The 26,764-nt window shown below is 41.4% G+C and overlaps 1 protein-coding gene across 1 annotated transcript in view; it reads left to right on the plus strand.

The window, feature by feature from the left end:
- Positions 1 to 26,743, plus strand: part of LOC104166125 (disrupted in schizophrenia 1 protein-like) — a gene marked incomplete at both ends in the record, with an annotated part of 40,376 nt that extends 13,633 nt beyond the window's left edge. Inside the window, one exon of the mRNA XM_009705954.1 lies at positions 26,641 to 26,743. Coding sequence (XP_009704256.1) covers positions 26,641 to 26,743 — 103 coding nt within the window. The remainder of the gene's footprint in view (positions 1 to 26,640) is intronic.
- Positions 26,744 to 26,764: the final 21 nt, after the last annotated feature.

A 26,764-nucleotide genomic window follows, 5' to 3' on the forward strand; every position in this document is an offset into this window, starting at 1 on the left:
AATTTCATACAATCTTGTTTCCAGCTTCTGCCTCTGTCTGAAGAAACTTTCAAAAGGCAGGTTGCAAGGACATAACAACTGATGTATCCTGAAAAACCAGTGTGTGTAAGGCATACTGAGTAAAAGCGCACAGGAGACAGGGGCTTGAATTTGACACACATAACAATATCACTTCAGTACTTAATAAGCGCTCTTATAATGTGTCTCACAACATTTTTGTCTAGCTGTAGGATTTCAGTTGTGCAAAAGATGTGGGAGATTTTTCTTTGTTTTCTTCGTGTTGTGAGGCAGTCGGGTAAGATTAGTCTTGGAGTATAGGCCCAGATGTTGGCTTTCTAGAGGTAAATACACTGATTTCTCAGGGTGGTATTTTGCAGGGCCATGATGACTTCCAGAAAAATTTTGTCATGGGGAAATATCTTTAGGAGTCTTACCATAATCAGACAAGCTTTTAGACATACCACCTTGAGAAAGATCTTGTATGCCTGAAAGTTTGTCGTACTGTTCCAACTTAACTAGTTGCCCTGGCTGACTAGTTAGCAGGACAAACCTTGTGCTGCCTATTTCATGGTGTTGTGGTAAAATGCATTGTAAGCAATGGTGTGGTATTGTGATGCATGTGAGGGGAAAAACCAGTTCTATCTTTGCTTTACAAAGTGATAGACTCTGCGCTTACCATTGAAACTTCCCAGTGAGAATATGACAGTTGCTTCTCTAAAAACATTAGCTTGGTACTTTGCAGTAGTTGATAATTGATAATATCAAGTAAGTTACGAAGTTTTACCTGCTTCATTGCATCAATAACAAAGGGAACATGTAGATAACTAAAATCACTAACTAGGAAGGGTTTCTTTTTATGAAAAAATCTGAGTTTATTCTGAATCATTTCATGAAAATGTAACTGTTCAGAAAGAGGCAACAAGAACACTTCCAGTTGAAGACTTGCATAAAGCCTTTGGTCTCAGGTGAAGCACTCGAGGTTTAAGAACAGCAATCCTTTCTAAAAAGCCAGCATTTCTTTCATCTGACCATACTAATGTTCCCATTGTGCATCTCCATCTTCCACATCACATACACAGTCCCTGTGAACTTGTATTGTCTGTATTCAAGTCCCTGCACGCATCCCCCTGTATTACATCAGTTCTTAGGGGAAAAAATGGATTTGTCTGCTCACCAGAGCCATTTCATCTGTGGGACTGATGGCAGCTTGTGGTGCAGGGTGTTAAATGATTGCTGATGGAATGCTAGAATAATGGAGAGAAATGGCAGAGGCAGTAGGGTCTTGCGGAAGTTTGGTTTCTGCTGAATAATCTTAAAAACTGTTGACTATGATGCACAGTCATCTTAGTCTATATTTGTTGGCTGTGGTACTGCATTGAGTGGTTTGGTCATGCTCTGGTTGGGCCTGGCATTGAGCAAACTTAGGGTAGATTTGAGCATTGAGGTCCTCGTTAGAAAAGAGAGGAGAGGGGGTCTAGGTGAGAGCTGTAGGTCTGTGGACAGGTGTGCACTGGAGGAGATGGCAGGATTTGAGCATCTCTTAGGATTGTGGGAGGAGAGGAAATTCTTTATTTGGGAAGCATGGTTTAACGTTAAGTTTAAATCTGTGAGTTGAGTGAAGTCCTGTATACAGCTCGGCAGTGGATGATGGAGGTGGCAACTTATTTCCATCTCTAAATGAGGTCTAAATTATGAGGGGATGTCACAGCTAGGCTTCGGGAAGGGATGAAGTTGAGTTGTAGGAAATCATCAGTACAGTTGGGTTTTGTGGAGGCAAAGAAGAGTTCAAGAAGCTTGAAGACTGCAATGAATCAGGCCCGCATAAACTGTGATGTGCGTGACTTCCTATTTGTTAGAGCTCAGGCAGCTGCAGGTGTGGTTCTGTCCCCAAAATGACATTCAAATGCTTTACCAAAGTTGGTTTTTATTTTTTTAAAATTTTTTTCATGTTTTGACCTTCACCTGCTCAGTCTCAAGGGCACGAGTGACTCCTAGTACTGGCAAATACTCCGGTGTCATAGTGAAACAACTTTTGGCTGCTGCTAAGCCCTGGGCTGAAGCTATGCTCTTTTCAGTATGAATCCTGAGCGACAGCAAGAAGTTTCTCAGTGGGAGTCATCTGAAATTAAATGACTCTCTTAGTGACAAGTGTATAGGAATACAGAGAGAAAAGGTTCCTGCTGTACGCCATAATGTAGTGCAAAACCTACTAGTGGGGTTTATTGCTGAAAAATCCTCATCTGTCAAATACCATTCAAGGGGAACAATTTCTCAGTCCTTAATCTGAGCAGGAGTGAAACTGAACTGGAAGCAGAAAGCCGAATAGTGCATTAGTAATTCTACTGAAGTCTTGTGTTTACAGGTTTAAGAAAGTAGCTCTGGTGACTTAAGGGGGCTACACTGATCTTGACCTTCTCCGACTGCGTACAAGCAGTATCTGCTAGTCTGGATTCATAGACCAAGTGTCATGCTTTGCCCAAGTTCATAGAGAATCTGCTGTCCTGTCCTTTCAAAGAACAAACAAAAGGACTAAACCAAAAAAGCTCAGCTCTTTTAAGTACGCAGCAGTAATTAAAATAGAACCCAAATTCATGCTGAAGTGCAGGGGGTGTTGGTTTGAAATATTTTAATTATGACCTTTCCTTGCTGGAGAAAATACCTGTGAGCAAGAACTTGCCCCAGTCACAGGCGGGCTGCAACAGCTGGTTATTCTGGTGCTGTCTAACTCGTAACAAGAATGAAAATAGTGAGGAGTTCTGAACAAAGAGGTTCAAGTCGTGCTGTGACACCTGCCTCGCAGGACCTAGGGCAAGAAGAGCCAAGATGTACGAGTGTGTTTATAAAAAATTTATTATTTTTTTTTAATGTTGTATAAAATGATAAGATCTTCCAGGGAAAGAAACACTGGAGATACTGAGGAGGAGAAAGAATGAGAAATAGTGGGTTTTTTTTTTTTTTTGGAGGGGGGGGGGGGGAATCCAAAGTAGAATTATTCCAGAATTAAAATTTAATTCTGTTTCAGAGCACTGTGCCTGCAGAAGCACTGCTACTGGAATAGCTTTCTGATATTAATTATTCTGCCATCACAAGTCTGTTCATGTCTGCCTGTAGATAAGTCTTCTGAATTTTGTGCAGTTTTATATTTCCTGTCTCGGGTGCTCTTTTTTATCCACCTGTAGCTCCCAGGACTTGTAATGAGGAATACACAGGATCCAGTAGGATGCTGTTATTTCATTTCAATGTCCAAAAGAAGAAACGTAAGAGTCACTTTCAAAAACAATCACACAGTTCCAAATAAGAAGGAGGAGAGAAATCTGGCAGAGGAACAAATAATCTTCATTCCCCATGCCATGCACTGTATTTGTGCTGTTATCAAATGCCTTAATTTTTTTCATTTATGTACCGCTTTGGTTGAACCTGCCTGTTATTGTATACAAGAGATGTTTTCCTCTTCCCTCCTCCTGCTTTCAAAATACTTAGGCTCTGCTTACCTAGAGGTGTTGTATCGACTGACCCATTCAGTCTGGATATTTAGGGGCAAGCTTAAATGCTCAGCAAAACTATTTCATTGCTATTATTTCTTGGGGGGAGGGGGGTGTCAAAAAGGAGGAAAAAGTCCTTTCCTTTTAAATCAAGCAAGGAGAAGGTAAGGCTTGCCTGTCTGTGTGTGAATGGCGAATGGCACATGTCTCCCTGGTGTAAACAGACTGGAGTTGCTCAGAAACAGTGTGGGCAGCAAAGCAGCTGAGCTGTATTTGACTTTTTTTTTTTCTCCTGCGGCACACTTATTTGTTGGATGCAGGAAAAAAATTATTTGCTATGTCAGAAAATGTGAAGCAAAGCTTTTTTTGCATGGTGAAGTCTTCTGAAAAATGCTGCTTTTGGTCAGATGAGGAGGGGAAAAAAAAATAAAATTCAGTTCCTATCCAAGCCAGAGCTCAGGCTTGTGCTGGACAAGCATCCCCTGGGTTGTAGCTTTAAGGAAGGAAACTTGGACTTGGCCAAGCCTGTGGCGAGAGGTTTCTTGTACCTCCCTATATGCTCCTATAGGGACTGTACTGTTAGTGGTGTCAGCCCCGCTGCCTGCCCTCTCGTGTGCAAGGAACCGCAGCGTGGGTCCTGTCTCTCTGGAGTTAGAGGCCAAGCCTGCCTCGCATGCTGTGCCTGCTTTAATTTGTCTAGAAGCCCTTTTTCGCCTCTTTAATTTTATAGGGTATAATTGCTCATTAGAAACTTCACAAGGAAGTGTCTCTAATTGTTGTTTAGAGTGAATGCCGTTAAGAGCAACTAATAATGAACTGAATGGCTGCCTACAAAAATCAATTTTTATTTCAGAAGTTAGGAGGGATGGAAAATTAGTTCTTCGGAGAAGCTTACCCTCCTTGCTCCTAAAAGCTTTCCTGACTCTCCCTTTCCTAAGAGGCAGCCTCTCCTCTATTTCTGTTAGAAAAGTGAACTTTTGTGCTCCCAATTCCCTGCTCCGGAGTTCAGCTTGCTGCCTGGCCACCTCTGTGCTTACCCATCTTAATTCTTTCTATAACAGATGTGGGCAGGTTGGTGGCTCGTGTACTTTCCCCGCTGCTGGAGCAGGGATCCTAGAAGCTGGGATGTTCTTAGCCAAGATAGATGTGGGTTTTTTAATTTCTTTTATGTGAGGGAGATACCTGTGGGGTTCATATTTCTGTGTCTGTAGGAAGATCTAAAGAGTTGTTTTTCGGATGGTTCGTTGGTCAGGTCTGTATAGTTGATGCCTATTAGTTCTAAGGAACATCTTCTTTCTCATGTGGTATGGGGTTTTTTTTTAATATAATCTTGATTTCTTTTCTCCCACCTGCTACAAAGATACCCTGTATGCCTGCCTAAAATTGCCAAAGTCCGTTTTTAATATTCAAGATTTATCTGTCATATGTTAGGAACAATGTGTACGGTTGCATTATCTCCAATGCCCAACTAAAAGAAATATTGCTAAATGTTACTTGCAGTGCAGAATTTCTTGAAGCACCCTTGGGAAAGCAAAGAAAGCATTTATTCAGCCCTGGTAGACAACCAGAAAGGGTACCAAAGTACACTGGATAACCTTTGGAAAAATCAAGAAAACAGTGTGAAATGCTAGATTTTTTTTTTTTCCCAATTCTCATCTGTAGGCCAATTGACTCCTGACAGTTGGAGGTCTTTTTTGAAGTGATGTATAGCGCACAAACCTATCATCTTGGCTTCCGAGCGAGTAGACAGAAGATACCGGGGCCAGCTAAAGGTCACAAAAAATACCAATCGCCCCTTCTATGCAAAGGTGTTTAAAGCACCAACCCAAACCAACTTGCAGGAGAGAGACACAGAGGCTGGATCTTCCTTGATGTTAGTATTCTGCTCGGCTAAGATTGTCTAACTGCTGCAGATTTCTTTTGAAGGTTAGGATGAAGCTGTGGCAGTGCTTATTTCTCGTCGGAGAAGGTTGTTCTTGGGAGCTCAGGGTAAGGTCAAAAAGTTGAATTGAGAATCTCATCACTGCCAGCTCTTAAAAAATTCATGACTCTCCTGCTTCCCCCTATCAGTGAGGAGGCCGATTTGCCCTCAAATTCCTGTTTGAGAAACATCTTGTACATTTGGGGTGTGTTTAGCAGTATGACGATGTGTTCAGTGCTGTCCTGCCTGTGCACGGTCTTTGTGGAGGTGATGGTCTTGCCGTGCTTTTTTTTCAGTCGATATTTAAATGGATTCTTCCTTCTTTATTGCTCAGCTGCTTCCAAGCATAGGCAGCTGCTTGCTACTGAAATCTGTGGGAACGACTGTAATGAAAAAGGGAGTGTTAATTCCCAGGGTAACCCCAGTGGGAAATACAGTTCTTAAATAACTGCTGTCCCTGGGCGGATTCTTTTCTCTGGGGACTTGCACTTGTTCATACAGAAATATGCTGCTTGGGGTTCCTTTCTGGCAAAAGGGCTAATGAACAGCTGTTTCTTTACCACTTTAACTTTGGCCATCAGGAGTTGCCAGGGCTCGTACTGTATAAATTTAACCCCAGCAGATGCTGTTCTAAAAATGAAGATTTCCCAGGCATGGGAATTGTGCATCCTGTGTGCATGGGACGATACGAGGAACTTTAGTGACTGTAAGGCAAGAAGCTTACTTTCCTATGTCTCCCACTCCAATGTCCTCTGTTCCCGTGCCCTCATCTTACAACATTAGATATCTCCTAGCAGTAACTTTTCTTCCTTCCACTTTGTATTTTAGGAAGATGTTTGGCAAGTGTCTTTTGTCTCCTCCCCTAAGTTACAGGTTCTTCCTCTCCTGTGCCCTTCTTATTCAGCCAGCAGGCTTTGTTAGCCTGTGCTGCTGCTGTTTGTGCTTGTCACCTGGTGAGCAGGGCTTGAATTTGCTCCTCACCTGCTAATTGTAGTCTCCTGGGGGAGGTAGTGGATATTATCAGTGTGATGCTGTGCTGCATTTCTGTGGTTGTAACCGTCCTCTGGGCTGCAGGCTCCGAGCTGGTGCAGAATAGTTACCCTGCCTGTAATCTGAAGTCAGGATTTAGGGGCATGATGACAAGGTGCATCTTCCTCATCTCTTTCTCTCAATGAGTTAATTTTCACCAGACTGGAAAGCTATTGACCTTTTCTTAGCAGGTGGTGTTTCCCTGCATTCCTTTATTTGCAGCAGCCCTCCAGGAGCCTGAGGAACAACAGTGCATGTATGAAAGGAGCTGGAGGTCAAGCCACTGCGCTCTTTAGTATGGGAGGGAGCCTCAGTGTATCTGCTTGCATCAAAATTATATGCTGGTGGTTTGAATCTGTGCCCTGTGGAAACAAGTGAAAAGGATTTGAGGGGTAGCACTGTGTGTTTGTGTGGTGTTTTTTCTGCTGGCTGTGAATGGTTTGGGTCAGGTTCTGCAAGGCCATCCTTGGCTCCTGTCCCTTCCTGAGGCTTCAGGTTTCTATGTGGGATCGCAGGAGAAGAATTCTGGCAGGAAGGTGTACTGGGAAGACACGATTAAACTTACCCTTTGTTGTCCTGGTCTGTTGGGAGTGAGAGAACAGGATTGTACTTCTGGCTTGCTCTTTGCCTGTACCTTTTGTTTCCTTGGTCTTGTCAGAGCTCACCATTTTGGAAGAACAGTGAGGTTTTTTTTCTTATTATTGTTTTTTTTTAGAGCGCAAATATTTACATTAAATCATACGCTTTTTGCTTTCTCTTTTTCCCGAGAGATGGTAGAGGATGCATTAAATGTCTGGCCTTAAATACTCTACTTTTCTTCTAGGTTTCTTGCTGCTTTCTGTTATTTCCCAGCCTAACCTCTCACCTCGGACCACTTTCCTTGAGACCTCTCTGCCCACTGCCCACAGTCATCATCTCTTCTGCTTTCTACCATACTTTCTACGGCAGCTGGCAACATTTGCACCTTCTTAATCATTTGCGTCGCTGTTTCTTTCTTTCCTTCCTCCTTCTCTATTTCTACTAGTCCTGTGCAGTCACTCTTCCTGCCCCCCATATCTCCGGGAAATTCCCAGGCTACCTTTAGTATTGGGAGTGGAGCACCTGTATTGAGCTACCATGGGACATCTCCACCAACCTGGCTCCTGAAGCTCACCCATATCTTTATTTCTTCCTTTCCATGTCGCTGCCTGGAGCTGAAGTTGCTGGTGGTCTGGTTGCTTCTGTAGTCCTGATGTGACTGCAGGCGTGCTGGCAGCCTGCGGGTCTGGGCTGCAGCTGGAATCGCCCCAGCTCTAACCACGTTGGGTGAGCTTCATGTTCTGCCCTGTTGAGAGCTTCGTGGCCAGCCACCAACAAGGTTTTAATCCCGTTCCAATCCTTTTTGCCACAATTTGAGGAAATCTGTACTCATTTCACAGCTAGGGCTCATTGTTAATGGCTTTAGGTAAATAAGGCAAAGTCTTGTTTATATGTGAAGAAAATAAAGACAAGCTAGGAAAGGAGAAGAAGCTGTAGTGCTAGAGGATATCTTAATATTTAAATGTCTTAATCCTTTCACCAGAAAATAAGTAATTTAAAGGATCAGGTTAAGTATAAGGACAAATATAATGATTGGTTTGATTCCCAAAGGAACATTTGTGAAACTGGATGGAGTGACCAGGAATGTCTGAATTGGGCAAGATATTTTTGCTACTTATAAAAGATTTCATTTCTAACTTTTTGGGAGATTCCTGTTAATTCTCTTGTCTAATAACAGTGGAGGAAGAAGGTGAATATAAATTAGAATGATGACAGTGCAAATTTAGCAGCAGGGAGAACTTCTGGGAATTTATTTGAAAACATAAAAAAGGCTTTTGATCATCAGTGAAGCTCAGTAACAGGGATATAAGTAGGAGACAAGATAGTTGTGCAGAGGGAAATATTCTATAGGAGTTTTCTGAAAGAATAACATTCAGACAAACTTTTTTAAAACTTTATGCAAATACTTTGTTATATCTTTTTATTATATGCTTTCATGTATTTTGCACCTTACCTATTGTACCTGATTGCACCTTCTGCTTAATCTGTGTAAAAAAGTATTTCTGGAGAAAGTTTTGGAGGCTTACCACGGTGGAATTTTCTTTGAGGGCTTATTTCTTAATGTTCTTCATAGCGTAATTGCGTTAAGTGTAGGATGTTGCAACCTGGTAATTCCTGGAGCCAAGATTGGATTTCCTGGCACCAAAAGTGTGAGCAGCATTCCAGAGGTTGGCAGGTTGCCCCTGTAGGCTTTTCTCTCCATCCTTTGAAACGTTGAAATATCCAGTTGTCACTGCTGCAGGTAGGATCCTGTGCTGGATGGACCTGGGGCTGCTAGTCTGGCAATTCTTGTCACTTCAAGACTTTTTGTTTCTTCTGGTGGTGTAATATGCCCATGTTTTGTTGTGTGTACTTATGTCCTGTTGGATTCTGCCTGGAAAAGTATAAGATGTCATCTGTAAACTTTTCTTTCCAGTCCTTTGTAAAAAAAAAAAACCAACCAAGCAAAACCAAAAAAACAACAACAACAAAAAAACCCCAAAACAAAAAACCAACACACCCCAAACAAACAAAAAAACCAAAACCCCCACATTTTTCTTCTGCAATTGAGGCTCATATAACCAGTCCAGCCTGCAAATAGGCTGTGCACCTGAGAATCCCACTGACTTCAGTGAATATCAGATTCTTTATATTTAGAATACTAAATATGGATGTTTAAGCTTTCACCTCTTCAGGTGGGAGACAGCTGGCCACGGGCAAGTTTTATTTACACAGTAATGCATTTATTTGAAGTTTCCAAGTAAACATAAAGAGCATTCTCCAGAATGAGGGGGTTATATTGTGTTGTGTTAATGCAGTTACAGTTAAAGCAGCCCCATCTCAGGGGGCATTCGTCAAATACAGTGCTTTGGAAACCTAGAAGACTTCAAAATGATATTTCCTGGCCGTTACTGAACAGCTAGAAAATAAAGATCTTAGACTAATTTTGTTTCTTTCTGGATATGCTTTACTGCAACTGCTTGCAACCTAACATTGTGATGCTGCTATCATTCCTAGTGCTCGTCACTGAAGAAACCAACAATTCCATTGTGGCTTTCTGAGGTCTCGATCGTGTTGTTATTGAGTATCTTTGAATAACTAGTTGAATTTGACACACCTAAGAAATGTGCCAGAGGGTGAAACAAACATTGCTCCCATTCTTGCATGTGGCAGTGAAGAGGTCTGTGAAGAATGCCACCCGTCCCTTGGCCAGCTTCCAGCCTCCCCTTCCCTCTGGAAATGAAAACCTATGAAAGGAACTACACGTTACCCTGCTATGCCAGATTATTTTTTTTTTTTTATGCAGCAATAATGCTTTGAAAGACAGGTAAGTGGCTTCAGATATCTGTCCTGTATCTATTATAGCGCTTATTGACAGGATGGCCTGATTCTGTTAATGATGTTGTAATTTCCATTACCCTCATTCTGGAGATGTTCAGGTAGTTAATGTTTATTCTGTATCTTAGGGACAAAGTTGCAGCTGTTTCTAATTAACTTTTTGTTTCTTTAACAAAAAGGTGTTTCTTCTTGATTTAATCGAAAGCTTGCTCAGGATGCACACGGTTTTTAGTTATATTTAGTTATGTATTGATAAATATAGAATTTAGTTACATTCAGCTGGCACCTGGGAAATGCAGTAAGACCGCAGCAGCTTTTGCAACAAATCCAGAAGCCCAGGGCTTACAATCAAAGCACTGATGGTATGCTGCGGTGAGAAAGGTCCTTGGGTTTTTTTGTTTTTTAGAGTCTGGCGTGTAAAATCTTTCTACTACTCTTCCCAGTAACTGCAAAACTTCTTCCAAACTTGTCTTGATGATACAGGCTCTGAATCTTATATGCTAACGTTCAATTTTTAATCTTTCATTAATAATGGAAACTGAGAGTGCACTGAGTTGTGTATGTATCTCTTTTGGATTGATGTAGTGAGACGAGGTGAACCTGAACACCTTCCTTCCCCTTCTCTTCCGTCGTTGCGCAACACAACCCAGGCTTCCTCGGGTGATGCGTCTCTAAGTCAGGTTGTTGCTTGCTTAGCCTTAGGATTTCAGATCTATCATTAAAGCAACCTAATGCTAACTTCTGAATTTGTACACATTAATTTTACATTTTACAAGATGCTGTGATGTTTCAGATGATAGAGTGGTACTTTTGGAGAAGTAGATAAAAGTTTTGATGAGAGAGAATAAATTATTATGCAGGAACAGGGAGATAAAGGAAGAAAAGTACATCAAATTTTCTTTTGGTTGTTTTTATGTTAGACTATGCGATCATATTTGCTTCTTGCTATTTTAACGGTAGGCAAGCTGCTTCACTGTACTTCAGATGAGCTGTCTGTAAAATGGGTATATCATCACTTACCATACCAGAGTCTTCAGAGTTTTAAGTAAAGACTGTAAAGCCCTTTGAGCTCCTATCGTGATTGGAACTTCAGAGTTCTAAGGTGTTACTACCAATAAATGCTGACACTTTAATTTTCATGTTTTTATAGAGAGGTTGTCCTTGTGTAATTTTGTGTGTTATAACTGATGTACTTGTGAAAGCTGTAGAGCCTGTAGGTTAAGCTGTTCTCGTTAGACTGCATGGGCTGCAAGAAAATGACAGTAATGTTAGTTTGTCGTATCTTGGAAAAAAAAATATGAAGGATTTGAACTGCCTTTTTTTTCCCTATCATGTAGATTGCAACAAAGTTATTTTCTGTAGTAGCAATTATTGGATGGAGTGACCTTTACCGATTTGTGACATTGATGTAGTGGAAGGGACATTTTTCCACTTGACCTTTATGCAATGTGTCAGCTTGTCCTGTAGCACCAAATGAGTTGCAATTGACAGATTTGATGGAACACTAACTTGACAGGAGCTTATTGTTTGGAAGAAGATATGTGTTGAAATGTGGAGCCTCTAGTGAATAACATGATAAAAGTTATTTGTGTGTCTTCCATCACTAAGGAACGTCTTGCTTGGAAACGACCGCTGCCTAAATTGCAGTTTGAACACTGCTTAACTGAGATTCTAGCAAAACAGTCATCAAATAGTGATATTTCAGAGCCAAATCTATTGTTCCAACTCCTTTTCCTCTCTTTGTTCTGTAACCAAACAATGGTTTTCCATATTTTAACCTTGCTTCTTGTCTTAACACCTCTGTCCGTAAAAGAGAACAGGAATAAAAGTCAGATAAACAGTTTTCAGTATGTGACAAGGCCGACACGTCTCCCAAGAGGATGGAAGGGTGTGTGTGTGTGTATATATGTATATACCCAGAGATGGAGATAGAGAGATATATACATATGAGTAGCTTCTTTGGTTATTAATTAATAGATTAAAGAAATAATGGTCAGATGTAATTCTGGGAAAAGAGAAGTTCTGATTGTGGGGAGGAATGGGGAGCTATGAGCCCACACTAGAGTGAGGGTGGATAGTGTAAAGAGAACCATTAAAGGAGGGCTAAACCATCCCTGCTCCAGCTGGGAAGCACAGAGGTCAGCTGCTCTTCAGATCTGTCGAAATAAAGCAGGGAGAGGATTGTACTTTTTGAGGAGAAATTTAACTGATTTTCACTCTTTTATTTCAGGTGTCTTGTTATAATCCAGTGTCTCTTTCTGCCCTGGTTGAGGGTTCTGGTACTTACAGTAAATAAAATAGTTCCACTTACAAAATGGATAAGACAAAGTTGTAGTGGAACCCAGGATCTGTCTGAGATGTAATGAATTATCATGGCTTTTTAAAACTATTGAGCAGCAGGGTTGATAAAAGAGCAGCCAGTACTGTCTGTCTGATCTACATATTTTACCACAGTTCTTCTCAAGCTGTCCAGTTGAGGTAAAGTAAAAAGGAGCTGAATGGGTGTGGGAGGGGAAAGCAGCTCAGCCATCTTTCTGGTGCATTTGCAGGAAGTATTTGGAAGGAAAAAAAACCCAACAAGTTTATAGAGGCTGCTGTTTAGACACATTAGTGTAATCCTTACTCTGTATTTTAAAGGCTGTTTGCTCAAACCATTTCGGTAGAAGGGGATGCTGCTGGACAGAGTCGAGGTGAGAGGCTGGATAGAAATGTTTATTCTGCTACAGTACAACAGGTGGTGTGGGTGTACTGACGTACAGTGAAATTCATAGCAAGATTCACTACTGTAGCAATACTGTTTAATTGTAACTCATGAAGAACGTAGGGATTAGTTATTGTGAAGTGTATGCTAATAAAAACGTATTTCTTGCAGTGCTTCCGTTTGTAGTTAACGCGTACTGCAGAAGATCGTAGGCTTTAATGCATTTATTTTATGTGCTTGCAGGAGATGTGTAGAAAGCTCAGCTGCAACTCATGAGGAACGTAGGGATTAGTTATTGTGAAGCTGTATGCTAATAAAAACTTTTTTCTTGCAGTGCTTCCATTTGTAGTTAACGTGTACTACAGAAGATCGTAGGCTTTAATGCATTTATTTTATGTGCTTGCAGGAGATGTGTAGAAAGCTCAGCTGCAGGGCTGGAAGCAGAACCTGTGTCTGGTGAGCTGCAATTCTGGGACCTACAACCGGGTCATACTTGAAAGACATTCTGTCTGTTGTATGTGGCAAATCCCTTGTCCTTTCTGGAGTACCAGCTTTTCTGACCCCCTTCTGAGAGCGTGGCACTAGCCAAACCTCTCTCCTCAAGCTCATATTCTAGCAGATGCTCCTGCCCTTGCCTTTGCAGGCCAAGTCCCATCAGAGTCCCACTCTGATCTTCTTTCCCCTTCCCTCCTGGCTCTGATTCTCACGTGGCTCTCAGTCAACACAGATATACTGGTCTGACAGCTTTAATTTCTCTGATGAGCAGGTGGAGAGGCTGCTGGAGGCAGCGAAACTTCATGGACTCAAGCTGGAAGAAGGCAGGGAGCCTGTATGTAAAATTTTGGAGACCAGTGAAGGTGCCTTGGCACTGCTGTGCTCTGCTCAGGTTGGTCATGAGAGGCTCTTCTGTGGATCTGCATGCTGGAGGAGGCCAAGCATCTTTGCAGTGGCTGTCGTTGGCTGGGCTTTACTGTTCCTATGTGAACGTGATCCAGCCGGGCCTGTGACTGCGCTTAGTTGTCGATGGGATGCTGTCTAATTTGTAACCCCTTTGCTGAAGGGGGACCCAAGTGGAGTTAAAGGGCTGTGGAACTTCCCTGAAGAGCCTTTTGTTCTTCTCCCCACTGACCTCTGCTGACATCCTCTCGTGCGACACTGCCCGCTGCCTTCGGTGCTCCGGGGGGAATTCTTATGCCTGAAACGCTTCCAGGAGCTCTGTGCTGGGACAGTGGGGACAGCTGCAGAGCCAGGATGAAAAGAATATCATAAACGTGAAAAAAGTAAAGTGTGTGTGTGAAAGGGAGGAAGGTAGGGGGAACAATGATTTTTAAAAAAAAAAAAAAAGGAAAAAGATTCCAGTATCCAATTTGTTCAGATAGGAAAGAGAGGCTGGGCTTTATCTGCTTTTGAAATTAGAAAATTAAGAGGTGACTCCAGGAGGTAATAGGCTTTTATAGGGAACAGAGTCCTGTGAAAGACCAAAAGGGTGCTAACTTTTAAGAAAAGGTCAAATTATGAAAGGGATAATACAAGGTTTCATATACAAGAAACAGTTCAGATTGTGTAATTACAGCAATTCTTTTATCTGAAGATCTCACACAGGTGTTAATTAAGCCTAATGAAGCCCCTATGGAGCAATTGTTACTATCTACGTTTTTACCGACAGAGGACCTAGGAGCTGAAAGAAATGGGGTTATTCATTTGAGATTGTGTAACGCAGCACTGTTGGATTGGTGCTGGTGAGAGGATAGGCAGAGCGTGACTTGACGCCACCTGGCACAGCCATGGGCAGAACCCTTTCCATGAAACCATGCTTTACGTCTCTACTGCTTTTTTTGCCTGAAAATGTAGGTATGTACAGATGCATAAAAAGAAACTGTGGACTAAGAAAAGTTACTCTTTCTAGATGGGCTGTCTTGATTGTGCCTGTGACGGCTACTGGCTTTTTTCCCTTTAATTTTTTTCTAATGTTCTGCTTAAAACTCACAGGATCCTGTGATGTTTTGGTTAACGTTCAGTGATTTGAGAGCCTTATAGGAACCAGCAATAAGGAAAATATACCTATGTTGGTGAGGTACTGTATGTTAATTCCTTTCATGTGTTCACTTCAGTCTCTCCAGTGCAGAGCAGATGAATAGATTGTTTTTGCGAGCTCCCTATGGGGAAATCAAACAACTCTTTACTGTTGTTTTTCTTCCTCTAATACTCTTAAGCTGTTGATAATTCTACAGGAAATTCTGTACCAATACTGGTGGATGGGTGAGGGTGGGAAAACACAGAATTTTGAGACGTTCTTAGAACACTGTGTTTGTAGGACATTGGCCTTTTGAGCAAGTTATCTAAGTGTTTCCTCTGTTTCGGACCATACCCCATGTAGTGTGGGTGGCTGCCTGCCTTGTACTTGTTCTGCCCGGGCAAGTCCAAGATTTGTCAAAATTGCCACCTTTGTGGTGTCTGGAAGGCTCTATAACAGATTGAATGCAGCGGTTGCGTTGACTCTACCACTCCCATGATGGGTTGGTATAGAGATAGAGGTGTGGTGCCCCAAGTCACTAGCTCTGCTTTGCACCCTGTTGTCCTATTATACAAACCAGATCATTTATAAATGGCTGTACTGTGGTGGAAATCCAATTTTGTCAAGGTTTTGTTCCTCACGTGCAAAACATACAGCTGCTGTTTCAAGGGAAGCGTGTTGTATCTGCTCATCTTCTGTAACAGAGACTTGCATGCCATGAAAGGGGAAATAGCTCAGCAAACCAAGGTAATTTTTAGAATAAGAACCTGCAGGTTGGGTTTTTTTGAGTTTTGAGATGGGTCTAAATGAATAGCAGTCTGAGAAAGTGCATCACTCCAATACGGAACCATTATCTGAGAGGGATACCTGGCACCTTTGCTGGTAGGTAGCTGGTCTTGTGCTACTTGTAAAAACATAACTGCTAAGCAACATAATAGGTAAGAACCTGTTTTGGAAGACTTAGAAAATATTTAAAGGTAAAGACTGCTTGGGGTAGTTTATCTCCATTGGGTTTCTGTGCCAGTTCTGTACCAGTTAAGGGAAGGTCTTCTCATTTTCACACAGTGGAACAACTCGCGGCCCTAAGTAGGTAGTGTGAGAGTTGTAACGTGTGTAGGAAGTGGGAGAAATCTTTGTTTCAGGGCAGTGCTTTGGTGGAAGGTGCCTTGCAGGGCAATCTGTTACACTGCTGCAAAGCTGCTGACACAAAGTACGACTCGATAGCAGAGGAAGTATCTTCTCTGAGGTTATTGCAGCGTGATGCAGTTTTGTTCCAGTTCTGTGTGAGATCCCATTTCTGTAGAGAGTTTTACTTTGCATGGTACTCTGAACCCCACAAACTTTCTGAATTTTTTACAGAACTTGGTGCCATTTTAGGAATGTCAGGAAATATTGAATGTTTTGAAACTGGGGATCAATTGGACAAAGTATGCTTGAGATACAGTTTCCAGAGGAAAAAAAAGCGGAGTTTACAGCTTTTACATTTGATATTCTATTTTCTTGCTTTCCAGAGTTGCATGATCCGACTGCAGTTGTCACTGACCAAAAGTATTTAAATTGTTTTGTGTGTACCCCATGTATGCTTTGGTACCAAAAGCAGTCTTGGGAAACCAATGTTGAAGATGGTAGTTCGGGAACAGGCAAGAGCTCAGTATTTGTAAGACAAATAGCTAAAAAGATATTGTGCCCCATCAAAAGTTAACGTTATTCTAACCATTGTTGCCATTCTGGAGTGTGGTGGGGGAAAAAGGAGTTTTGATGGAGGCCTCTGTGTACATCTGGCAGTGTAATTTGAAGTCCAGCAGAAATTGAGGAGGAACCTAAATCACTTTGAGGAAAGAAAGGAGACTGAAGAAGCAGATGCTAGCTGAGGTGGAGGGTGTGGGAAGGGAAGAGGATGAAGGGACAGAGAAACAGAGTAGGGAGAAACTGGGCTGTAAGGGTGCCGTGAGTTGCCGAGGAGAGGGAATTGGTTTGTGAGGCCAAATTCAAAGCGAAGGGCAGGAAATAAGTCACCAGATGGTAATAGTCAGCAACTGTTTTGTGTTTAAATGATTTCCTTTACCATTGAATTCAGATTCCTTGAGCTGCTGGAAATTATTGGATCTGACTAGATATAAGGAAGAAATTTTTTTACAATGACGGTGGTGAAACACTGGCACGGGTTGCCCAGAGAGGTGGGAGATGCCCCATCCCTGGAAGGATGGTCCATCAAGGTCAGGGTGGATGGGGCTCTGAGCAACCTGATCTGGTTGGAGATGTCCCTGCTCATTGCAGGGGGTTGGACTAGATGGCCTTTAAAGGTCCCTTCCAACCCAAAGCATTCTGTACAATTTTAAAGTTTGTGAATTGATTTTGACTTACAACAGGCAAAATAGTCTGAGAACAAATTACAAACATTGTAAACTGTTCGTTCTTATTGCTTGCTTTCTTAGAATATAACCTTTTCTGGATGAAATGCAACAGCGTAACTTGTGAGTGCTAGAACAGTGATGGATGGTGGAAATTGGAAACGTGGCTAGGCTGAACTAAGCTAGCATCTTTAGCAGTTTTTAAACAGTTTTTGGTTTTGCATCTATTGATCCAGAGTGCTTGGGAAGGATATCAGCTTAATTAGAGGGTGGAGTTTTAATTCTTGAAGAGCATTGGGGATAAGGAAGGAACAATGAAAGAGGAAATTAGATATATGTGTTTGAGATTACGTAGAGTACTAAATGTGAGAGCAGAGACCTGAAATAAGAGAAGATGTTGAGCAGTATTGTGGGAACTCATGAAGGGGAATGCAGGGAGCAAGAGAGGAAGAAAAAAAGATTTTCTTTAACCAAACCCAAAATTCTGGCATTCAGGTACTCATCCATAATGAATGGATGTACTGTTTTCAGCTCAGTTACCACAAAGACTTTCTTTACCCTCTCTCTCCCCTTTTGTTTCTAGAGCAAAGCTTCAAGTTTCCCTGTAGAGTTCCCCACTGCAGTTTTCAGAGCAATTGGTTTGAGGCTCTGTGCACATATTTATATTCTCTTCATAGTTTTCTGCGTACAATACCCATTCTATAAGAAAGAATATTTGTTACCTTTTCATCAGTGTGCCTTGCCACAGAAGGAAGATAATATTGTCTAATTGCATTTTGGTTTTGGTGGTACTGATCTGTAGCTGGTGGCTTAAGCAGAACTACAAGCAGATTTCTTCATGTATTATAGTCCTTGGGGAACATTGCACAATTTGGTATATAGCACATTTTAAAATCTGTGCTATTTTCTTTCAAACTTCAACTTAAAGCAACTCTACACCTTCTCATTGGTGTTTCTTAGCCTAGAGTTTGTGCTGCTTTGTTGTGCATTTTTTCAGCATGGCTTTTAAAAGTATGAAGATAAACCTTTGCAGAACACTGCTTATATTATCTATACTAGTTTTGGGCTTCTATCACAAAAAAAAATAAATCCCTCCAACTGTGTGCTTTAGGATGGTATTCTCAATATATTCAGGTTAGGCAATAATAAAGGAACCTTTTCTTTGACAGCTGGAACCAAAGCACTTTAGATTCATTCTATTTAGTGCTTAAATAGAACCTGGTACAAAAATATCGCAACATAATCTGACTGTGTCTCTAGTCGTAAAATCCTTGATATAAATGCCCGGGTATAGTCCATCAGATTTTTTAATTTCTTGTTAGACTATTTAGAACTTCCTCTCACAATATAACGTGATTAGTTGTAGGGTGTTGCACTGTTTCACTGTTAATTGGCTGGCCTGTCGTCTTCTAATCAACCCATGGCATTTATTCAGAGGCAGGGAAGAAAGGCAGATGTTGGCTTACGGATTCCTGAGGCAAAGCAAGGGACATAGTGAACCAGGATTGAATTGTCCTTGGTTGACATTAATATATAGCTGACAGTTGTTCATGTATGTGAACTGTGCTAATTGGAAACCTTTACCGAAGCTCTTCCTCTACTATCTCCAATAAAAGAAGGAGCTGTAATGCAAACCAAGGACCTTTGCATTGATTTCTGCTAGCTTCCTTGTCTTGGGGGATCTTTTTAAGAGGGGAATTTAATTCAGAATAGAGATTTATGCCATTGTGCTGCGTGGTCTTACTTTTTAAAAAAAATGCAGATTCAGCCTGGAATCAGTGGTACGTGTTTTTCTTTATTTCTGTACAATTTCATATGTAGTGACAGTACTGTCAGCACTGCTTACAAAATAACGTTGATATCAAATAAAGTGCACCAGCAATCAGCTTGTTTTTTCCTTTAATGTATCTTTTGATGTTACTGTAAATTACTTTTACTGTAAAGTCATATTGGAAATGCAGGCATCTCGGTGGCTTCAGTAGAAATTTGATGTTTACGAAAATATGAAAAGCAAACAGTCAACAGGATACAGTTTATTTTGTATTGTGACTTGACTAAAACAGAAATGATGTCTCCAAAAATGCCTATGCATTAAAACCCGTGTCCTGTTCAAAGGAATTTACAAATGCAACAAGTCTGAAGATAGGGACTGTATGGGATAGACACTGTATAGAATTGTACCTCTGTTTTAGTGCACTTACAAAGATGAGTAAGGACTTGTCAGAAAGTGGAAACCACCCACTATTTCAGCAACTGTTATGCATATCAGGCACCATTATGGAAGTGGCTAGTTTGTACTGCAATGTAAAATACTTACAAAGCTCTTACTGTTAAAAATGTTGTTATTCAAAATACTATAAAAACTTTGTTTTTCAGAAGTGTCAGATTAAGAGCAGTGGAGATTCAGTGTGCAAGAACCAGCTTAAAGTATTGTGAGTCGTTTTCACCCGTACTGTGTGTCTGATGCTTTGTCCTCTCCATTTGTCTGTTGGTTGTCATTTGTTTTGATGACGATAAATTTATTGGAGTAGGATTTCCTTCCCTCACCTCCTGTTGTCTGAGCCTAGTATGATTGGGTTCTGACCTTCATTGGAGACTCCTCTTTGAGACGATAGTGGCAAATAATAACTACTTGGCTTGCAGGATAGTCATGTTACAGGAAATTGTGGATTAGGTGTATCCAGATAGTCCTGATATGCCTTAAGCTCAGCTCAGAAAGACCAGCTGTAAGGGGGATAGTTCAGCCTACATCATTGCAGGTGATAACAACAAAGAAACGTGGAAAAACATGGCCAAGTAATTTAAGAGATTAAACACCCAAGTTGGGAACCTGACATTTCCCGCAGGGCTCTCACCTCTCCTTTCCCAGAGGCGTGCTGGAAGAACCATTCTGGCTTTGTGGCTTCTTGCTCATCTTCCTGCGGATGTCAAAAATAACTGTGCCTACACCCTCACAAAACCCACCGAGTCCAACACCTTGTGCCCATAAATCCCCACTCCATTTAACTATTATTACTAAGAGACAGAGAACATGTTACAAGTCCAAGTGGCAATCTGTAAATGCTGTTGCTGCTATGGATGTTCTCTGAAATAGGAGCACTGGTCAAAATTTGTGCTGAAAGTCTGCACCAGGCTTGCACTAGTGCCCTTCTGGGAAGAAGTTTCATATACAGCATGGACTTTTCAGTGTTAAGATATAAACCGTAGGTGGGAAACTTGGTGTTGTGCTTTGGGGGAAGCATCTGTGAAACTTCTCAGAATTTAGCTTTTTGTTCAAAGCCTAAATGAATGCTCTTAAATTCAGTTAGAAGGGGGAAAAATGAATATCTGCCAATGTGTCAAGCTTCTTTTTATAAGAAGTAGAACAGCTGAAATGTGTTTGTTCTTGTATTTTTTTTTTAAAGCTTTCAGACTTCCTAACTCTGCTGCAACACTGATATTAGTACACTAAATTCTGAAACATTATATGTGTTTTAAGGAGGCAGCAATTTTCTGGCTTGTAACTGGTATGGACTTATGGGGGGAAAACGCAGAGCTTTCTGGGAGGCAAGAGAGCCTGCTTGAGCGCAGTCCCTCTAAGAAATCCTGCAGACACTATTCTCCATTGCTTCCCTCGCAGGGACTGTTTTGAATGCCAAGTTTTATTCCCTTTCCTACCCAACCTGATTTATATATACTGGTGTCTCTTTGCTAGGAAAGAAAAAGGAGTGGAGAAATGGTAGACAGCTGAGGTTGCCTACAGCAGAGGAAGCTTGTGGCATCAAATGTGACATCAGGTCATCACTGTGCGTTTTGGCTGCTCCGATGTCTTGAGTCTGGCTGGGAAGGCAGGAGGACCTCTTGTACTCTTCAGATTACTAGTCTGTTCCTTTTAAATAGCACCAGAATCGAGGGCAAACATCAATCTAGCATCTCAGTAGGGTAAAGTAGGAATTAGAAGGGTTTGTCACCTGTGCTTAGAGTGCTGAATAACTGAGGGATACACACAAACCCAAGAATTACGGAGTTGTAGCATTCTACAGATTTTGGCCCTCTTGCTTTAGAGTGAATTCTGTAGCAGTTGCTCCTGACTCCAAAGGGTGTTCAGCAGCCAGGAGTTTGGTTTACTCAGCTGTTCCTCAAGGTAATCTTGATGGTTCAGGAACACAGCTGGAGTGCTGAATTTCACCAAGTTGCCTTTTTGGTTGGAATGGAAAAAATGGAGTGGTAATTTCATTTGTGTTTTGCTTTAGCAACCATTATGCTCTCGCCTTTTATGAACTGGACATAAACATTTGGCTATGGTACCCAGGGGGTTATAGCCTTGTCTGGAAAGCTTTAGCCTGTGCTTACTAGCCTTTCCAGGAGCTACTTTTTCTACTGACTGCTGGAAGTATTCCAAGGACTGTGGCCCAAATAGCATTTTAGTTCAGATTAGGCATGTGAGCCTTTGAAGGGAATCTCTCAATTGTCCCTTTTAGCATACTTTGCTTTGCATTGTAGAGCAGCCTTGAAGTGCACGGACTGGTTTTGCTTCAGGTGGAACAAAGTCTGAAGATGTGCTCTAGAGGTGTACCTGAGGGGCTCCAGCTACTAACTGGCCTTCAGTCCATGGAACTATGCTAAACCTAGTCAGAAGTAAGACCCTCTGAACTGCAGATGTTGGGGCCTCGGTACTGAACTGTTTTGCTGTGCAGATGTGCTCCTTTTAGTCTACATAGTTAGTAGGGTAGGTGTAGCTCTGGGATTCAGCTGCCGCTCCTGTGGCTTCAACGGGCTCGTCCAGTGTCTGTCCCCAGCCCCATGCCTTCTTGCAGCCACCCTTGCCCCAGGTATGCAGTTTGACTCCGCACTGGGTTTATTTTGCTGGTTTCCATATGCAGGGCTGAATGGAAAGTAGGAAAGGTTTTGCTCCGTACCAGTGACCAGACAGCAGATGGTAAGGGCTAGCTGCTCAGCTCTCCAAATGTAATGCGAAGCTCCCTTTTACGTATATCCAGCGTGTTAGGACTTGCAAGGAACTGAGTATCTTCTACTGCGTGTCTTTGTAGTACTGTTAAATGTTGAATTATTTTGTCGTTAAATTAAGAGCACGTGCATATTCCAGTTGCTTGTAGTGCCTTTAGTTCTTATCACAGTATATGTCTTTATGTGTCATATTTGGATATTAATTGGTCTGCATGTTCTGCAAGTAATTTTGCAGGAGGCCAATGGTAGTAATGGGGCTGTAGACACTTTGCTTACTAGTCTGTTCTCCAGCTGCGTTTCAGTCACGTATTCAAGCTCCATATTAAACTCCTCACTTTCTAGCCTTTGTAGCATTGCTTTACCTAATATAAGTCTGTCTGTCCTGGAAAATGAGTGGTGTGATTTGAACGTAATGATGCCTAAGTTATTAATGTGCAGGGAAAATGAAGGATTGTTTTGGTTTATTTACAGTAAAAAAAGAAAAAGGAAACACCTAATAAGATCATCAGACTTTAGGTTTAAAATTACCAAATGTTTTTAAATTATTAATAATTCTATTTTGGAATTCTCTGTTACAGTATATTTTGGAGACCAAAAGCATAGATAGCCTGAGAAGAGAGAAATTTCTGGTGGATCGATGTCCACCTGTTGGTGATTATTATTATTTTTTTTTTTTCTTTCCCCTCAAAGCAGTGAGGTGATCTAGGAGTGGTGTCTTGCTCAGGAAGTCTTTCAGCTGACAGACGTTAGAGGTTCAGGAGCAGTATCAAGAGGCAATTTGTACCCTGGTTCTTCACCTCCTCTCTAACGGCCTGCTGCCATGTGTGGTTGGAGACAGGCTGCTGGAGGGGTCTTTGGTTTGGGACCTGGGGCTTCTTTAGTTCTTACAAAATAGGTAACAATATCTTTGATGCTGAGTGTACAAAACCACTTCAGTCATCTTGGGAGCTTTAAGTTTTTAAGAAGGTGAATGCTGAGGAGGTTACCTGGCTCTGGAAGTATCTAGCAGGTGAGAAAAAGATTTTAGGGCTGCGGAGTGTGATTTTTACACATGTAAACCCTACACAAATCCTGGTTTAGGTCCTTCATGTTGTTGGGGCATAAAGAGCGGGTTATTTACAGGATTGTGGGGCGGGATTGAGTGACTCTCTAGTTGAGCTAGATGAAGAAACACTTTCTTCGTGTCCAGCAATTTGTAGAATAGCACAATTGATTATCTTCCCATCTGTCAGCAAAGAACAGACATAACTAAACATAAATATATGCAGTATGTAGCAAATGAGGTTCTAAATGTTTTTTAAATGATGATAAATAGTTCTGATAAAGTAAACCTTGTCTTCAGAGGAATAAAACCGATACTAGAATATGTAAAAAGTCGAGAGGTAGCCAGATGTTCTTGTATGGTCAATTAAAAATTATGGAAATCGCTTCCTTTGCTCAAAGCTATTAAAAAACATGATCTTTGGAGACAACGCAGTTCTCTGACTGCTGTCTGTTTAATTGAGAACTACAATTCGTCAGCATCTTCCAGACCTGTATTCTGGGTTGGCTTTAAATTGAGCGGGATGTCTGAAGTGCAGGAGACAGTAAAGGATTGGGATGGAGAGTGATTGAAGGGTTACCTTTTGCTGTTGGCACTGAAGGAGAAGCCTCGCTTAGGGTATCCGTAGGACTGCTGCAAGGCAGAAAGCTAGCAGCAGAATACAGTGAAATAAAAGGCTAGTAAAGAGAATTAAACCTTATTCCAAATACTTGTCTCTAGAACAGTATGTATTGAATACATGAAAGTTCCTTCATTTAAGAACTTCATCAAACGGGGGGATTGCTTTTTGCGTGTAAGCTGTGTGTTAAATGGCTTATTTTGAGGTGAAACGTGGGACAGAGCAACGAAGTATTAAGCCTTTGTGTGTGATGGAGGTATCTGAGTGTGTGTGGTTTCTTTTGGTGTCTCAGTCCACCAGTGAGCTCTGGGATTCTGTGAAGGTCTTTTCTGTGTTGGAATAACATGCTTAAAAAGACTAAAATGAAGGTAAAAGAAAGTGGTATCCTTGAGACTGATGGCTTACGAATAGCCAAGGTCGCCTGTGTCTGCTTCTTGGTTGAAAGATCCTGGAAAATATGGTGGGAAGGGATCGCAGGAAAACACATTTGATCTTGCCAGCCTCGACCTTAAAAACTATGGCAGAGCTATTCCTGAGAGATGTTTGTTTGACCTGAAAACCAACACTGGTGGGGATTGCCTGTTTGTCCCAAGCAGTTAGTTTTAGAGCTTTACTCTATCTAAGGTTTTTCCTCATCTCCGTTGCTGCAACTCAGGTTTGTTACTGAGGACTCAAGTTCTGAGGAGAGGTGAAAAGCATTGTATTACTGTTTTCTTTGCGACTTCTCGGTATGTAATGGTACTGGAAGTTACTCCCCTCAGTCTTTATCTCCACTAGATTGAGGAACCCTGCTTATTGCCCTCTTTTTCACATGTCCTATTGCTCAACTTCTGATCATTTCCATTACTTCTGCTTGATCCAGATCTCTCTCGAGCTGCAGCTCTGAAAGCCAGACTGAGATGAGCCTTATTTTACACGGTTCCTTGCTCTGCAGCTGGTGCTGAGGTGCCTTGGTCTCTCCATCAGCCAGGTCAAACCAACGGCTCTTCTTTCCAGAAGACGAACCTAAAAGCTGAGGGCTGCAGTGTTCAGCTCAGGGGTGCTGGAGTTTTTTGAGAAGTAACCCCTAACTGCAATGCTGAAAGGATTAAAAAAAAAAATAAAATCATTTAGTGCTGAGAAGATAACAAGAGGGTATGGTCTGCAATAGTGCTTATAAAATGCCAGTGGAACAAATTATTTAGAAACGTCTGTTAGTAGAAACTAATTGAATGCTGTTTAGACTGGAATATCTAAAGCGGGATGCAGCCAAGAATTAATGAGAGAGAGAGAGAATGAATTGGCATGTGGATCCCCTCATCTGTTTTCCTTCCCAAAATAGCCTGTTTCTAGGGCCAGGATGGGTAGGAGTAGAATGATGAAACAACTGGATGCACAAGCACAGTGTGAGTGTAATTATGAAGAATAATGACAACATCATTAAATGGCTGTAGAGGGTTGTAACAACTCCCGCTTGGGGTAACACAGGAAGCCCAACGGTGAATGGTTTGAGTAAAAGGAGGTGTTTCCACATGTTTTGGCATTCAGTGGTTGTTGGTGACAATCCAACCCTTACTTTTCTTTTTGTAACAGTGATGTTTTTGATGGCCATGCTCGAAATTCCACATGCAACGTGAATGCTGATACGTTTTTCTGGTCAAAGTGTGGGCCCGGGAGTCTCATCTGGACCCAAATTCTGGTTTCCTTGTGGTGACAGAAATAGGACGAACCTGTTCAGCTGTGGTCCCCGAGAAAGGCACCACAGATGGGGTTCACCTCCCTGCTGAAAAGGAGTTTCTCCTTTGCAGGAGGAGTATGCGCACGTGTCCATGTGGTTGTTGGGGCAGGGACCCTGCAGTAACTTGGGTGGTGGTCAATTCAGCGAGAGCCTTCTGACAGCATTTTGCACCCTAATAATAACAACATCAGTTTAACTACCCTGGAATGATCTGCTGGCCCAGGGAGAAGATCTAGTCTCATTAGTAGGTTCTGTGTCTTTATTCCACCCCAATGGCACAGATGCAGAAGAGAGATTGATACTAATGATAGATTATTGTAAAAATGGATCGTTTCACTAAACCAGCAAAGGTAAACAACCCCTCTTCTTAAAAACTATTTGAGGATAAAGAAAGAAAATAAGCGGTAAAAAGCGTGCACAGATGGATGTTGTTCTGATAGTAACATGTATTGAAAGTGTTAGAAGAGAAGGAATGCTAATCATGCAAAAATGTAGGCAGCGAGGTCATGTGGAAAGTACTGAACTGTAAAGGTTTTCCATTTGTGAGTTAGCTCAAAACTCTCTGGTTTGACTAATATGTCATCAAAGGGTTCTGGCCTGGACCAGCCAGGCTCTTGCTATCTGTCATGTGTGTGATTTTGCTGGTATACTGGCACTTTAGAGAATATACGTACCAGAAATAGTAATTTATAGTTGGAACTATGTTCCTTTGTTTTCTCTGTGGGGATAGAAAACAAATAAGAACTAACTTACATAAAGAAGTGTTTACTCTAAGAAATTTATAGAGTTATGGTAATATCAAAGCAATCTCTCAAGGACCACTGTTATTTTTATTTAAAGTTGAAAGTAAATCTTTTTGTTGGATGATAATTCAGGAGGGCCTGGAATGAGATAATTATTTGATCGGTATAATGACATACGCATTTTCTGCTGAAATATGTTGCTGAGATATATGCAGTTCTTCAGTTCTTGACCTAATAACAGTGTATTTTCTTAAAAGGTCAGACTTTAAATGTGTAACTGTCATCTAAAATTGTTTTAAAACAACTGGAGCAGTAAAGAGTAGGATTTTTCACAGAATTGAATTCAGAGCTGTTACTCTAGGAGAAGAGCACAGGTGATAACTTTTAGCCAATTCTTTGGAACCTTACCAAATAAAAACGCTGGGAAAGTGCTGGGAAGCCTGCAGTTTTGTCCTTGTCATAGAGGAAAGTAGCTTAGCAGCCTGGTTATCTGATGTTTTCGATTGTAGTCTTAGTAAGTCATCCTTGAGTAAAACGGACAGATATATTTTTATCAAAAGGAGAACCACCATCTGCCAGGTGGATTTTACTTTTTGTTGATTGACCTTTTTTCTTCTTCAGGTAAAATGAAACTTTTTTTGTCACTGTTAAGTAACTTTTTTAAAATTTAATTTCTAGCCGATAAATTTAGACGGAAACTGGAAGAACTGGAGAAAGAGAAAAATTCTTTAAAATTTCAGCTTCCTTCAAGGCATCCTTCAGTGAGCAGTTTTTTGGATAGGTTTGCTACCCAAGTTCAAGC

Source organism: Cariama cristata, unplaced genomic scaffold (assembly GCF_000690535.1).
Source record: "Cariama cristata isolate BGI_N322 unplaced genomic scaffold, ASM69053v1 scaffold2948, whole genome shotgun sequence".
NCBI lineage: Eukaryota > Metazoa > Chordata > Aves > Cariamiformes > Cariamidae > Cariama > Cariama cristata.